Here is a 16,809-nt window from a genome sequence, read left to right as displayed (position 1 = left end):
TAATGCATTTTTTATGATTATTTGAATAGCAAGTTAGTGCTGGAAGTTTAGAAAGCGGATTTACTTAGGGTTTACCTTGATGGTATACTCACTTGAAGTGCATACATGTAGCGGCTGGTATCCAGGCTTAATAGTAATTATCCATTCATCCGAAGGTTGGGAAACGTATTAATCTATTTTACTATTCAGGTGTATATATATAAAACACTATTAGCAGTATTTAATTTTTTGGAAAATCACCATGGACGTTTAGAGTTTTAATGTGTTTAGAGCTGGGATACATATTTTTAATAGAAACCTAATAAAAAAAGTAATATTAAAATCGATTAGGAAATAAATATTTTCCACGGGTTTAGATACACCTTAACTAAATATTATTTAAATAAAGAAAAAAATTAAGAACTTCAAGTCTCGGTCTTAAAACATCCTTTTATATCTAAGTACTGCTTAGTACAGCAGGTCATCTAGTTTATAAGGTCTGATGATGCTTTATTAGCGAAACATGTAATCTTCGTGACATATAAAACTTTGAGATAATGGACGAGTTCTTTCATTATTTAAATAATCCTAAGGTAGATTTTACATTAACCAAAACACTGATTTTAGTAACGCCACTGCATATCAGAGATAGGATTAGTTAAAAGATTTTCCACAAATACATTGATTAGCAAATAACCCTTCAAAAATCACAGTAGCTCTGATAAAATCTTAATGATATCAATTGAACTGAAGCCGCGCTATCTGCTTTTCAGAATGGTTGGATAATAGCAAAAATGTATAAATTCTTGGACAAATAGATACCTGGCTCAGTTATTGTCCCACTACAACAACAAGCAACATGCAAGTGACATTATTGTATTTAGTTTTGGCAATGGGGAGCGCTCTTGTTTCTGCCTCTCCTGAACGTAAGTAATTTCTAGAGCTGAAACTAGTATACCTGTATATATATCTTATATATAAACGATTTTTGTGATGTAGTGGGTTTGAATTAGCAATTCTCAATAGAAGTACATAACAATTTTTGATATAGGGCTGAATTGATATAGGGTTTCTATAACTTTAAGTAGTTGTAGAAACCCTGTACGAACTTTTAATGTATTAAGGTCAAAAATAATTGTTTGTCCATACTAAATAATAATTTCTAGGCTTTTAATTAAAACCCAACCTTAGTATAGCTGAATTGAAGTGTAATTATACATATAGCTGTATTGTACAGCTTTGTGATAATAATTGTCCAGCTTTTGATCTTGAACATGTTACTCTGGAAAATTAAAAAATAACAACATGCATTGTTAATATTATACAGAATATTATTTAAAAATATTTATAAATGTTTTTACAATATTTTTTTATAAGTATTTAATATTATTATATTAAAAAGTCTAAGTATACCCAATCAAAAAATAAAATTATGTTAATGAGTAATTATGTATTTTTACCGTACATTTTACGTATAATGTTTTTCTGGTGTGCGTTGCTGATAAAAGTCTAATGTTCTGGACCGTTTCTTCTAGGATTGTCCTAAAGAATTTTCTTTTCAACCAGTATGTTTTATACAATATATAAAATGCTAAAATTATTATAAAAATATAAAGTAATATAATATAAAAACGCACAGTATTTATTCGTTTAGCTGGAATTTCAAAAATTCACTAAGTTTTTCTTTTTGCGTTTTTGGGGCATTTAAAATAGTTTTCATTTAAGATTAATTTTCGATTAAGTAGCTACCGTTCAGGTGTATATTATTTTTTTTTTTTTCGGTAGAAATCTGAATAGCAACCACTACACTTGACACCACTACAATATATCTATTTACTTTAATTTGGCGAACTAATCTGAGACTTGAATCTTCATGGAAATTTAAAGAGCTAGGTTATCAATTTTTTTTGTATGGAGGTATAAGTATTCTTGATTATAGACCTCGGTGGGCTTCGTTTACAAGTACGTAATTTGGTCATTTAAAAGAAGACATTTAGAACTTGGAATAATTTTAAAAATAATTTGATAGAGGAGTAGGAAGGACATGTAAGTGATAATAATAATTGTGGTTATTTTCTTCAACAATTAGAATTTCTAAAAAAAATCTCTTTTTCTTTTGTGAAGCGTTTAATTTATATGATTTTTATATAGTGAAATATTCTCCATAATACTTAAAAAGGGAATTTTTTTTGACTAGATGTTGTTCTACAATTTTTATTGCATTTAATAATATTTTTGGATCAATGATTGCGTTATGAAAGGCATTTATTTTAGAAAATGTTTTTAGTATATGGTTTGAAAATGTAGAAAATAATAAGTTACTAAATGTTCATTATGACTTTCTAGAATAAAACGTTATCATTCTTTTATTTTATTGCCTAATGTTAATTGATTCTGTTTTAAAGTTTTCGTAATATTTTGAAAATGTAGTATTGATTTTTCAAAAAGTGTTATTTGATCTTTTACAATAGTTTTATTGATTAGCTTTTAGATTAGCTCTTAGATTTAATGACTTGATCATATGTGTTCAGCGTTTTATAAGAATTTCTTCGATGTGGTAGATGTTATAAAATTCTGTTCCTGTATTATGTTCATTTGTGTAACACAAATTTTAATTCTTTTCTTTGTGTTATTTTCAAGTTCTTTTATTAGGGAGTAATAAACATGAAATGACTTATATTGTTTTGTTATGTTAAAAACGTCGTATATTTGTATAAAAGTCCATGAGCCTATTTTGTTTTATGCGTAACTCAATTTTTTTCATTATTCCTATTGCGATGTTGCAGTGGGTTGATATTTTTATGATAATTTGCATTTTCTGAGGTTTCTTCTTAATCTAGTTTACGTCTAGGGGCTCTAGGGCTCCTTTATTGCTTCTTCTTGAGGAAACTGCCTCGATCGCTTAAATGTTGGTTTTTACAGCCTGTACAGATATATTGTCAGATGACCGCACTTCTTGTAAAAACTTATTCGTTTTTTTCCTAAATGGCGTTGCGAAAGAAACTTGTAAAAGATTAGCCAGTTTCTCGAAAAAAATCATCTACTGTGTCAGGCTTGTAATTGATCGATATTAGTTATGATTAGTTTCTTTAAAAAAAAACAATTTTATACTTATACAAAACGACTTTTTAATGTACAGAGGTTGATAGATAAAAGAGAAGTGTTTTTAGAATTTGTTTAAGGCATATTCATAAATGTAAAGGTCGTTGGCTACACAAGCATAAAAGTTACTAATAAATTTTGTTTACTAATAAACAGGCTTGGTAAGAGCGTTGTTGCGCATCAATTTGCTGGGACAGCAGAGCCGCCGTTAAGACTATGGTTATATTATGGCTGAAAAAGTAAGCTACAAGCTTATATTGGAGTATACAAAAGTTCTAAAGAAACTGGTGCGTGATAACTTAGGCAATGTTCTTGAGTCTCTAGAGTAGGATTGATAAAACTGCTGGTAGGCCCTAAACCTATAACGGGTATAGCGAAATGTGTGGCTACTGCAAGGCTACTAGCCCTGCAAAAGAGATCAATGGATATATATATATATATATTTTTTTTTGTTAAAGAAAGAGGAAATTAAAACACTTATTTCCATTGATCTCTTTTGCAGGGCTAGTAGCCTTGGGGAAGCCAATGAGGCGCTCTATCTCCATTGTCTCCATGTCTGATCCATTTTGGATTCTCTCCGATGAAGTGTTCAGCAGTTTCGTTCTCCTACGGCACTAAGCTATTACGGCAATACCAACGGCGTTATCCGCAATATCTAGGGTATGGAGGTGGCGTCTTAACTGCCAGTATTTAGTTAAAATGCCGCCATAAGTCAAATTTCGCATCTCTTTAAGTATAGTAGTTGTTTGATGAGGCAGGCAAAGGACGCATCTATGCGTGCCTTAGCCTGTCTCATGGCAGGTGCTTCCAAATATCACCAGGGTTTCTCTATCAAGCAGAATTTTCATTGATGCGGCAGCAAAGTATTCTCTATTTTCATTAGTTATCACGAATATATTTTAAAGAATATGTTGAGAAAGAAGCTATAATAAAATTTACATTTAAATTGGTACTTTAATCACACTTTTTTAATTAAATACTCTTCAAAATAATCCGTTCCGCATTAGAACACAATTTCTAGCGATATATCTTTTTGCTTCCAATGCATTGCAAGACGCCAGATCATACATAAGATGCATATCTGCATACTCAATAAAAGTAAACTCCATATTTTGACGTAATTTAAATAAAAAGTTACCAAAAAATACAAAAATTAAAAAAATATTATCAAATAAAGGATGAATATGTTGACAAAGATTAGGTTTAAATGATAGGTATTTGCTAAATTTGGAGTATAGCAACGTTTGTAACAATAATGCGTTCAAAATTGGTTTACATTATTTTTTTAGTTTAGTTTTTATCTTAAGAATAACAAAAAAGAAATAAACGTCTAATAAATAAGAAATATTTTGTAAAAGTATTTTTTAGGACTCCACTGTATTTTTAGGAACATGTATTATTTAAAATTAAATGACTTACATCGAAATTTCTCTGTTCTTTAAGTAACTAGCGTACTTATCTCATAAAAAAAAAATTAAAAAAAAAACATTGGCTCGCTTATTTATCTTTTCTCCAAAACAGTTCATTTTATTGATAATGAACAAGAGTACCTTTTTTTAGCCTAGGGTTTAGGGTATCCAAATTTATTTTTTTTAGACTTTAACATACAGGGTGTTCAAAATATACGCATTAAAGTGTACAACCTAGTCCGCCCCTGGTAAAGTAAACAAGGTAAATGTATTTTAAGGATGTCATTTTAAGAGATCCCTAATAGTGTTCATCACCTAAAAATTTTATTAAATTCTACCGGGTAGTTTAAAAGTAATTTATGAAAAACCAATTTCCAGCAGCGTCCTTCGTATCTTCGTAAAGGCTGTATCTTCGTAAAGAAGGCCTGTAGGAATTTTTTTTACAGGAACGTTCGGTATTATTTTTCGATGTTCTACCTGAATCCGAGAGATTTCCCACATGAACCGGGACACCCTGTATACTAAATTAAAATTATCATAAACCAATGAAGAATAATTTTTGTTCTTTGAAACGCAGGTTACTATTGCCTTATTTGAAAAAAAAACATATCGGAAAGATCGGTGGTAAAAATATCTACAAAAGTTGAAGAACATAAACGAACGATGTTCGTTAGAAAACTTGCTTGCTTCAATATTCCAAGAAATAAACAATTGATGTTTTGCGATCATTGCTATTTTTTTTTCCTGCACATTATTTGACTCGGGTTTTTGCAATTGAAATTTATCAGATCTTATTTTTATATTCGTTATATTATGATAAGAATATTTGAGCATGAGAAAGCGTAACGACTATAACAAATTAAACAGTCATGGTAATAATTTCGTAAATGTGACACTAGATTTGCATTTAGTCAATCCCCTTCATCCTTAATTCTACTGCATCAAAAAGATTTTAAGATTTAATTTTAATTGTACTTTTAATTTAATTTTAATCGTTTGACGCGCCGATATTTACAGCCAAGATATCTGACTTCTAAATTCTCATTAGTCTCGCCAAGCTTGCGCGCTGTGGCACGTAGGAGGAAAAATAAATGTATAATAAATAAATAATTTCCCTGAGCTTATGAAAACCTTTCTGAATTACATTGGAAAAAGTGCTGCGGAAACCAGTTAGTCATATCCTCTCTTGATTATCACAATTTGCTCTCTTGTTATATATTACCATTTACACTTCTTAAAATTAAAGGAAAAGTTCAAAAAAGCGTTCTTTTGTTTGTAGCAAATTGCATAAATTCCAAAGACGTATACTTCCCAGATAGCAATTGCAATAGCTTCTGGCAATGCAGTAACGGAATCGCCCACAAGATGATCTGTCCAAGTAACCTTGAATGGAATGCTGCGTTAAACGTTTGCGATTGGCCTAGTAGCGCAGGCTGTTCTGGCGAGGGTTGGCATACTACCACCGTTCAGTAGGTCATTAATTTTTTAGTCGAGCAGATTAATTTAAAATAGGTTTTTTTTTAGGCCGACTCGACCTTCTACTAGAACTACTACTAAAGCCAATACCACTACTACGAAAACCACAACTACTGCTACTTCTACCACATCAAAGCCTACAACTACATCAAGAAAGCCTTCTCCTACTAGCTCTACTACGTTCACCGCGAAATCTTCAAGCATATCAACAACAAATGCCGCCACAACAAGAAGACCTTGGACTCGACCCACATTACCTACTAGATCTACTACTACTAAAGCGTCTACAACCATTACCACAACGAAAAAGCCCCAACGGCCTACTAGATCGACCACTACCAGAAGACCTTGGAGACCTAGTATGTAGATCTAGTATATTCTTATTAATTTTGACGTGCTAGAAATCACTTAAACATATTATTTCAAGTTGTCTTATTATTGTCAATAGTTTTCTTTTCAAAGTTCGAAAACTTTTTAGGTCCTCCTAGACCAAATAAATGCAGCATCTGGTGGTGGCTTCCAGAATGCAGAAGGTGGGCAGAAAGTGCTTAACTACTATGCTGGTAGCTAACAAATGGACTGTCAAAACCATAAATTGTAATCTAATTAAGTTTATAAAAACTGGATATTTTAGTCTAAAATTAAAATTATTTTTAAAATGTTGTGAGTTATTAAAAACTAAGAAATAAGTAAAAAAAAAATAGAGAGGTAGATATGCTAACGGCAGCTTTCAGCTTTTGAGCAATATAGTTGGTCATGAGCTTGGCATAAATTGTTTAAATGAGATGCTTATATATGATGATTTTTGTCGGAGTTTATTCAAGTTATATAAGAAACTTATAATTGTCAAAAGTTTGTGAGTAAAGCTGATACTATCTAGGTTTGTGTATCGAAGCTTTTAACAATGATTCAATACAAAGTGTCCCTGTTAAATACTTTGGCCAAAGTTGTATACCTACTCATTTATCAAAAAGAAAGAAATTAAATCTTTTTCAGAGAGGTTGTTAAAAAGATAAAGAATTTATTTTAAAAATAATAAAGTTAAATAAATAAAAGAAATACATGACAAGTGCCCTTACTACAAGTAGTCCTATGGAAACTTCACACCTAGGCCAGATCACACAAGTAATTGTGAGCAACAGAAAACATTCGCCACAACAGGGCTGTACCTTTACTGGCTAAACCTGGCTTAATTAACAGTTTTTACTGGCTTGACTCTTGCACATGTAGCACATGGCAGGTAATGGTATGGAGCGATCTTATCATTAACATTGATGTCAAACATAACTACACCAAAATAATACACTACCAAACGATTTGATTCCCAAGTAGGCGGTAAACATTAGGAAAAACAACAGCAACAAAGTTGCGTCACTATAAATTCAGGAAAACATACGCTAACCCACCAAATGAAAAAAAAAAGATAGCATAATCGTTCACTGTATGGGATTATGACTATGAATGAGGCGTCAACGGTTAAAGATACGACGACCTGTTTTTAAAAAAACATTTCTTAACACTAAAAGGGCCTCCAAACTAGGTGAACAAAAATATGAACAGCAACGGTATTACTCAAGGCTTTGACACTTTATTAATGTCACCGATATATTACAAGCGATTCCTTAAATATGAAAATAGTCCTAAGCTAAGCATATTAAATTGGAATATAACAGTTATAGTATAGTATATAACAGTTAATTATGGTTTTAAGATATGTATTATCTCCTCCACCCTCAGTCCTGTCAACGTCCTCGTCGACAAGCCTCTGCAGTATTTTCAAAGAGATGGCCTTCTTTCTTCTTAAGCAGCATAAAAGGATGACTGGTATTGTGGTAAGAACATATTTGTGCATTGGAACATGTTATACTAGGTCATAGAGATGTATAGGTTTGATGATATCTTCTTGGATTTTATTAGAATCCTGAAGATGTTCAATTTCTAAATTGATTGAAATATTGGTGTTTGGGCCTTATGTAATTTTTGGATTTATGACTGAAATATTGTTGATGACTAAGTATTTGCATTGACTAATTATGACTTTGAATAAGGTTGCAGTATAACTTGGAATATGATCTCCTGATCCCTATTTCAGGGCTTTTTGTATAAAATAGGAGGTCATTTCTATAGGTTAAGGTATCGACCTTAAAGTTGTTTAGAACAGTGGCATACTTACAATTTTTGGGTAAAATGCATCCATCGGTAATTGGTCCAAAGCAGAGCCATTGCGAGTTGACTTCTTCGCATTTTCTTTTTTTTCGACATAATTAATTTTGACTCATTATTTGGCACAGGATAAACTAATACTATATTATATACATTTTGTTCAAATATGGTTTCTAGAACTGCCATTTGGTCTAAAATTAAAAGGCGGGTTTTATAAATTAAGGTTAATAATTATATTTCCTGCGAAATTTTGTGCATCAATTATGAACTCAAACTGATTAAATTTCAATATTTCCAAATTCTGGGTAATAACCTCTAGGTCGTTGTTACCTAAGTTTCCTGCAATGACCTTAATCCCACTTCCTAGGTAGTTTATTAAACCTTGTTTTTTACGGTTTTGAATAATATTTAAGTTATTTTCGTCGAATTTATTTAACTTTTCGAAAGTGGCATATATATCATTTAATGCTGTAGAAGTCAGATAAAATGGTAATTTAATTAAAATACTATTTTGATTACTTACAGATGGTTGCATAATTAATAAATTGGTAAATAATTGGGATAACAAATACTTAAGAGTGCGGTCCACCACGTGACAAAATCGGCTTCGAAGCGCGATAGTAGTTTCGTGGCCGGTGCAGCTTCCGCTGGACAAAACCTACAAGAATGTTGTTACCTTTTTTCGGCAAAATACATTAGAGCATATTCAGCACAGAGGAAAACTATGATTTTAAGCCTGCAGACATTAACATCGTCAATAGTAGATCTGTAAAAAATTGGAAATACTATATAATTCTCTTACCCTTTAATTCAAAAATTGTGGCTCCTCACTTGTTTTATAGCTTATACAGGAGCAACAACATACATAGAGCATTAACCTACATAGAGGAATTAATGAAACAGTAAGACAAATCAAAGGAAAATACACATGGCCCAATTTAACTAAAGACGTGAAACAATTTTTAAAAAATTGTGAAACTTCTCAAAAAACCAAAATTTGTTGACGAAACCTCAGCGGACCCTTGGTTATAACAGAGACCCATAAAACCCCATTTGAACGCATAAACATTGACATTTTCGAATTCCCGACACGCAATCATGCTCTTACCATAAGAGATGATAGTCCTATGGTTGGAACCTTTGGTGTGATGCTCAAATCGTAATTTGAGTAACTGTCTCGTAAGACAATTTTACCACTAACCAAAACTCTTTATTTTTAATCCGAGATTAAAAATAAAGAAATTAAAGATAAAGAGTTTTGGTTAGTGGTAAAACTGTCTCGTAATTTCATAAGAGATGAATTCACGAAGTTTACTCAAGCTTATCCCTTAATAGACAAAACGGCCAAAACTATAGTAAATACACGTTTAGTGTTCATTCAACACTACGGCACACCTTTAAGAATCCACTGCGACCATGGTCCCAAATTTAACAACACATCATTAAAAGATCTTTGTCTACTTTTTGACATCAAACTAACATTTTGAAGCGTGAGTCATCCTCAGTCCAATGGATTCTACGTGAGACTTTCAGAAATAATTCGCGCAAATATTATCCGCGATATATCTTAACGAGCACCCATTTAGCGTGTTGCCATACACTGTGATCTGCTACAATAATACCAAAAACAAGACACATGGATTTACCCCATATGGATTGATTTTTGGTCATACTGCCAGCCGACCACTGGAAACACTTTACAACCAACAAAAACTAATTTCCAAATATGTACGAGACTTAAATAATCGTATGCACTATTACTATAAACAAGCTCGAAAAAGAACTGACTTACAAAAGGAAAAAACAAAAAACTGACATTTGATTACAGAAAACTTTCAAAATTCCGCATTGGCCTAAATCCTAAAACAAATCAACCTTCAAAAATAAATTTTGACAGGTTAAAACCATATTTTGAATAAGCATTTTTCTTTTCAGATTCTGCGGCTTGCTCGCTGTGGCCTTTGCCTATATATCCATAAACCCTGTAAATATTACCATAGGAATTTCTCTTCACGAAGAAGAAAATGTAAAAATATCGAATAATAAATGGACTCTATTAGTCTATAAAGATTTATTTTTATTAAGGAAGCTATATCCAAATGACGTAATCCTAAGTCACCTGTTAGATCACTTTAATAATGTAAAGATTTCCAGAATGATCGCACTTAAAACCGATGTTCAAACTCACATAAGCCTTCTTGATCAAATCTCTGATTCAGTTAATATCAAGTATAAAGAAATAATTGTGGACACTTAGGATTATAGCTTCCGATGGAAAGTATTTCAATGACTGTATCAAGGAAATTACTCATGACAAAAAGTAGATAGAATCCTTACTGAAAAATCAAATATCTGTAACTACTTCAGTTATAAAAAGCTTCAATTCGACTCTACAAAAATTACAAGAAGGCAAAGAAACTTACAATAAAAACGCTAAAAGTATCAAAGAGTCTAATGCGAACCTCACCGATACTACAGCTTTTTATGCTGCCAAAGTTGGAATTCCTGATTTAGGTCAATCCCTTATGGAAAGTTACGCCTTTATTAAAACTTCATTAAATGATATTTTGGATGCTATCACCTTCGCACGACTTAAAATTTTACATAATTCCATCATAACAACGTTCGATCTTATTACTTCTTTAAAACAAATCTCAAGCACTAAATAAAAATAATCTACCTTTACCAATCTGTCAATCAATCAATCAATGCTTTATTGTCAAGAAATTGTTACAATTTGTAGACAAAGCTGTAAAACAAAAAAGACACAAAAATACAAACAAAACACAATTAAAAAAAAGAAAAACAAAACAAAAATTTAAAAAAAAAAATAAATAAATAAATAGAATAGATTATCTACAATATATATAGATTAATATAATTTAAAGATTGTAAGTAGTCAAAAATATTATTATAAAATATAAAATTTTATATATACAATGTCAAAAAAAAGATCATTAAAAAATCTCTCTACGTTAAAAAAAAAATTAAAAAATGTTTAAAAAAGTAAAAAATTATAAAAAATCCTAAAATAGCTATAAAAAGCAGTATACCTAAACATGTACAGATAGTAAAAATACATAATCAGCTAGTGCGAAATTTCAAATCAATGATTAGAAAAAAAATCGTTAACTGTGTAAAATGCTCTCTCCAGTAAGAATGCTTTTAATGCTTTACGAAATGCAAAAAAAGATTTGATGGATTTAATTTCCAATGGCAGATAATTGTGCATTTTTTTGCATTATATAATATGGAACTTTTGACCAACTCTGAATGTGGGGTAGGCAGGTATAGATCATGTTCCGTGTTTCTAAGTAGATAACTATGGGAAGGCCTATCAGATGCTGAACCGTGTTTGCGTATTAGACAAAGGGACTCAAATATGAATAAAGATGGAAAAGTTAATATTTGAAATTTTTTGAAGAAATGCTGGCAATGACTTCTGTATTTAAGTCTCAGTGTATACGGTCAAATTGAGTTACACTACATGTACGCCAGAATGGAAGGGCATATCGAAGGTGCGATTCAAAAAGGGAAAAATAAACTGTTCTAGAAGTAGACAGGCTAAGCTCCTTAGAAATTGATCTTAACGCAAAACAAGCGGAACTTAATTTTCTTGATAAAAAGTCAATATGTGTGTCCCATTTTAACGAGTTGTCAACAGTTAGCCCTAAAAACTTTACAGAATCAACTTCGTCAATTGTTGCATTACCAAGTACAAAAGATTGCAAGGTATTTTTATAGGACAACATTTTAGTTTTGGAAATGTTGAGACAAAGGAGATTAGAGTCGCACCATGATTTGATAGTAGTTAAATCACTTGATACGGTTCTATGAAGTGTAGAAATATCCGGATTACTCCAGGTAAAACTAGTATCATCAGCAAATAGACAGACTTTACCGTTAATATTAAGATTAGCAATGTCATTGATGAAGATAAGAAATAAAATAGGGCCAAGTACGGAACCTTGAGGCACTCCACTTTGTATTGGCTTGCAAGAAGACATAGTCGAATCAATTCTCACAGCTTGACTTCTGTTACTGAGATACGACTTAAACCATTCAAAAGGCGCTCCTCTGAACCCGTAATATTGCAACTTTTTTAATAAGATGTCATGATTAACACAATCAAAGGCTTTAGAAAAATCACAGAAAATTGTTGCTGTAGGGTTGTTTAAGCTAGAGTATACATTATTAAAAAGAGAAAACATAGCATCATTTGTGCATTTGTTATTTAAAAATCCAAATTGATGGGAAGTAAGTATTTTATATTTTAGCAAAAATGATTGAAGTCTTTCTTTAACCAATCTTTCAATAATTTTTGAAAGTGTGGGAAGAAGAGCGATAGGGCGATAGTTGGAAGACTGATCTTTGTCTCCTCCTTTATGTAGTGGAATTATTATCGCCAACTTAAGGCAGTTAGGAAAAACACCTTTTTAAAAAGACTGATTAATTAGAGTAATAAGATGACATAATGTACATTCGGGCAGATTTGAAAACATTTTGAGAGTAAGTCCATCAATTCCAGAAGAGCCTTTGTTTTTAATTTCCCTAATTGAACTGCAAAGCTCTGGTAACACTACGGGCGTAAAGAAGAAGCTGTGGAAATTCTCATTTGCAATGGGAAGATATGAAAGTGGATCATGGGAAGGACTTATGGTACTCATTAAATTATTTGCCACACTTACAAAATAATCATTAAGGTTCGCAGATGAAGTGGAGATAGTATTCGACAAAGAAGGCTTATTTCTCAAAGCATTAACAATCGACCATGTTTCCTTAGCCACATTTTTAGATTTAGCCAGTCTTCTATTTTAGTAAATATCCTTGGCGGCTTTTAAAGTTCTCTGATAAATCTTTTTGTAAAGTCTTACGTACTCATGAAAAAAAGCGCTGTCTGAAAATTTCTTAAGATGAGATAATAAGCGCATGTTCTTAGCAGATGTACGCAAGCCTTGGGTAGACCAGGGGTTATGTTGCTTCTTTTTAAGAGGTCTCAAAGGAAAGGACTTGTGAGAAAGACTAGATAGCGTTTTTACAAATATGGAGAATTCTGAATCAACATCGTCAGAGAGAATATTCCAGTCAGTTGATTGACAAAGGTGCCTAAAATGTAAACAATTTTTATCCGAGAAAATACGGCCTAATTTGCGTGGAACATTTTTACTTTTAGATTTAGTTATGGAAAACTTTGTTAACATTGCTTCATGGTCTGAGAAACCTGGGCTTAAGCAGTACAATCGACGAAATCTGGCTCGAAGGAAGATACGACATAATCTATTGTACTAGAGCTGGTTTTAGTTATTCTGGTAGGTGATTTAATGTGCATGATTAAGCCAAAAGAGTCGAAAATGGACTGAAGAGATTCTTGAGCAGCACACACACTGGAAAAATCAATGTTTAGGTCGCCACATAAAATGAGTTTGCTTTTTAACAGCAGAGACTCAAGCCAGCTTAGTAATTTTTGGAAAAAAACATTTACGTCAGCATCAGGTGTTTTGTAAATACAAACAACGTAAAGATCAAAATTATTATTGTAGACAATGGAAAATTCAAATATTTTTTCAGAAACTAAATTATCGAACTTGGTTATCATTGAAAAGTCGTTGCTAGTAGATAATATCACAGTACCTCCATGAGTTAGATTTGTTCTATTAAATCTGGCAACTGTAGTGTAATTATCCACCATCACAGGCTCACCAACATGCAACCAATGTTCAGTTATGGCAACGATTTCTGGAAAATGAAGCTCTTCTAGTAAAAGAAATAAATCATTAGTTTTATGTCTTAAGGACTGAATATTTAGAGAGAAAATACTAAGCTTGCCATTGTCCAGGATTTCAGAGGGTGCTTGATCCTCTGTTCGCGTCAAGTCATTTAAAAATGTTTATTCCTGGCGGGAGATCCACCAGAATAATAATTTCTATGACTCTCTCTGATTTTTTGAAGGCGTAGCAGCTTTTCTGATGAGAAGAAGGACCTGAAGGCTGACAGATCTGCTTCAACTTCAGTTGGACCAATACCATAGGCATCATGGTAGCGAAAGTAGAGCCTCCGCAAAGAGTCCACGTCACCAGGAAGTCCCTCTGATGCAAGTGCCAATCGGATGCTGGTGTTGGTATGTCCTTCAAAACACACACTGGAGGGTTGATCATGCAGATAGGCAAGGAATACCCTAAGAGGTTTTAAGATTAAAGGGTCTCTCAGTCTGGCCAATAAATAGCGACCATCAGTCGCATCTGAGTCTCTTGATAGCCGCACTATTGGTGGAGTCAACGGGTCCATATTATTTGCTGCTTTATTCGCCACTGAATTATTATCGATGACAAAATCAACCTCTAATAATTCTGTTGCAAGGGACTTAGAGGCAGCAATGGCCTCCCTATCAGAACTAATTTTTAAAGATTGAACCTCTCTGGATATTGTAGCAGATGTTGATGAAGCTGAGCGATGTGGCAGGTTATGGCTGTCTGGAGAGTGAGGCTTAGACTTAGACTGGGAAGGCTTAGATTTGGGCGAGGTGGTACTATTTATTTGGACTGGCGCTTTAGAGGTTTCCAAACATGAATTTATGAGAGTGCCCGGTGGCCACATACTAATATCCTTCAACCGCTTTAAGTGATTTAAGTTCTGCACACCAATTTTGAAGTCGGAATGTGCAATGTCCTTGGTTTTTAGCATTGGGAAACATCGGATAAAGTCCGTCGTTCCCAGTTTTTTTTTGATGAGGTGTGCAAGCTGATTTCCGGTATACGGAAGTGGGATATTTGATACAACCACGTAATGCCATTCATCTTTGTTCATTGTGTTGTCCTTCGGTGACGTCAGAACCTCCGGGTCTGATTTTTCTGTATGATCAGTCTGGCAGGCTATCGTCCTTTTAGTTACAGGTTGGTAACTTTTAACATTAGATTTTTCTTTAGCTAATTGTTCTATGGTGCGAGCCATTTGTTTAACATCTTTCCTCAGATTCACTACTTCACTTTTTAACTCTTCATTGGAAGAATCATGGACCTGTACCTTTACCGTCTCACCATGGTTGTCCATAAGAATTGATGACAGGTTGAAAATTTCCTGTTTCATATCTCTGATTGAATGGAAAAGAGATTCTTGTCCATTTTCAGAGACAGTATGGAGGCGATGAATGTCATCAATTTTGTCATAGAGATTCTTCCATTTGGAGTCGTGAGAACTTAAAATGTCGTAGATCTCTGAAAACACTGGAAGAAGGTCGTTAGTCTTCTTTAGACAGGTTCCCAGAGCATTGACATTTTCTAGAGATATCTGAGAGTTTTGCAGCTGCGATCTAATATTACTGTTCATCTAATATTACTCAATATCTTGATTTTATTGAACTAAATACTTCTAAGTCCGATTCAAAAGTAGTTTTTCTGCCTAAAATCCCATTAGTTGAACTAGAAATATACACACTTTATCATATTTATCCTATACTGATATTAGATAACAGAACTGGTTTTCACCATATCATCTCCATATTATAAAAATATATTGCGCGATATGATGATTCGATGCTTTACGTATCCTTGCAAAGCCTAGAAAACTGTAAAAGTCTAGAACGGAACCAGAAAATCTGTTTGGATACGCTACCTCATCCAATTGATCGACATGACATTTGTGATGCGGAATTGCTGAAGCAGACCATTCACCTACTACCTCGGATGTGTCAGATAAATGTACAATTGGCTAACAGTTACAATGTTCAAAAAATTTATCAAAACCTCTGGTTAATTTCACTGACGGATTCATTGCAAATTACCACGAAGTGCACAGGACAAGAACCATTGCTACAGTCAACAGTCTTCTGTAACTTAAATCGTCTTGTACCGCTTTCATTGGCAGTACCAGGGTATAGGCAAAATACATTGTGAAAACCTATCAAAATATCATCTATAAAAACCATCCTGTGCTCATCCCATACAAATGCTGTGAGCACCTACCAACCAAAGACGACATCCCGGATTTCAAACCCTTAAAACTTAGTAAAATCGAAATCGACGATCTTAATATATCCATCATCCCAATCATCGCAACATAAACTAGATCAATACTCCGAAAAATTGAACCAGATGATACAACAACCATTTATCAACCGATATCTTTCCTGGCTCACAGTTACTTCCATCATCCTAATCATCCTTCTTGTAGTTACTTACATCCTGATGAGATGCCGATGCAGGAAACAACAGATGTTTGCCATAAATACTAATCCAGGAGATGACTACCCACCAACTTCGAGACTAAGGCCACTTGATCCCAGGCCCCCCCAGGCGTTACTTATTTTCTCCCGCTCGAAATTTTCCGAATATGTACAGTAATAAACGTCATCTCATATATCCGACTAACTATCTCATTAATGTATTTAGAATTCGGGGGTGGCATTAGGGTTGCTTCGATCGGCAAAATTGGTTCTCTACCGTATACCTGTATAAATCCCGTAGTGTTTTGTTTTGATGTATTGTATGCGAACGTTACATGGGATAAACACTAATCCCAATTTGTTTGGTTGGTATTGGTATACATCGCAATTATATCCGCTAGGGTCTTATTAAGCCGTTCTGTTAGACCATTAGTCGAAAAGTGGTAAGCCGTTGTGAACTGACTCCCTGTGCCTATTTTCTTTAAAAGTTCTTGTACTAGTTTCGACTGAAAACCTTTGCCT

The 16,809-nt window shown here is 33.2% G+C and overlaps 1 protein-coding gene across 1 annotated transcript; it reads left to right on the top strand.

Moving 5' to 3' along the window:
* Nucleotides 1–737: 737 nt before the first annotated feature.
* Nucleotides 738–6,625, top strand: LOC126736940 (salivary glue protein Sgs-3-like). The gene is made up of 4 exons (XM_050441608.1): nt 738–905; nt 5,770–5,959; nt 6,015–6,325; nt 6,445–6,625. The coding sequence occupies exons 1-4, from the start codon at nt 839–841 to the stop codon at nt 6,516–6,518; spliced, it is 642 nt and encodes a 213-aa protein (XP_050297565.1). The 5' UTR covers nt 738–838; the 3' UTR covers nt 6,519–6,625.
* The last annotated feature ends 10,184 nt before the right edge of the window (nt 6,626–16,809 follow it).

Source organism: Anthonomus grandis, chromosome 5 (genome assembly GCF_022605725.1).
Source record: "Anthonomus grandis grandis chromosome 5, icAntGran1.3, whole genome shotgun sequence".
In the NCBI taxonomy this organism is placed as follows: domain Eukaryota; kingdom Metazoa; phylum Arthropoda; class Insecta; order Coleoptera; family Curculionidae; genus Anthonomus; species Anthonomus grandis.
The sequence above is the reverse complement of the archived record's forward strand: the minus strand, read 5'-3'. Positions and strand labels throughout refer to the sequence as shown.

Coding starts and splice junctions, on each gene's coding strand:
- LOC126736940 (XM_050441608.1), top strand. CDS start 839: ATGCAAGTGACATTATTGTATTTAGTTTTGGCAATGGGGAGCGCTCTT. Junction 906..5,769: donor TGTTTCTGCCTCTCCTGAAC/GTAAGTAATTTC, acceptor TTTTGTTTGTAG/CAAATTGCATAAATTCCAAA. Junction 5,960..6,014: donor TGGCATACTACCACCGTTCA/GTAGGTCATTAA, acceptor GTTTTTTTTTAG/GCCGACTCGACCTTCTACTA.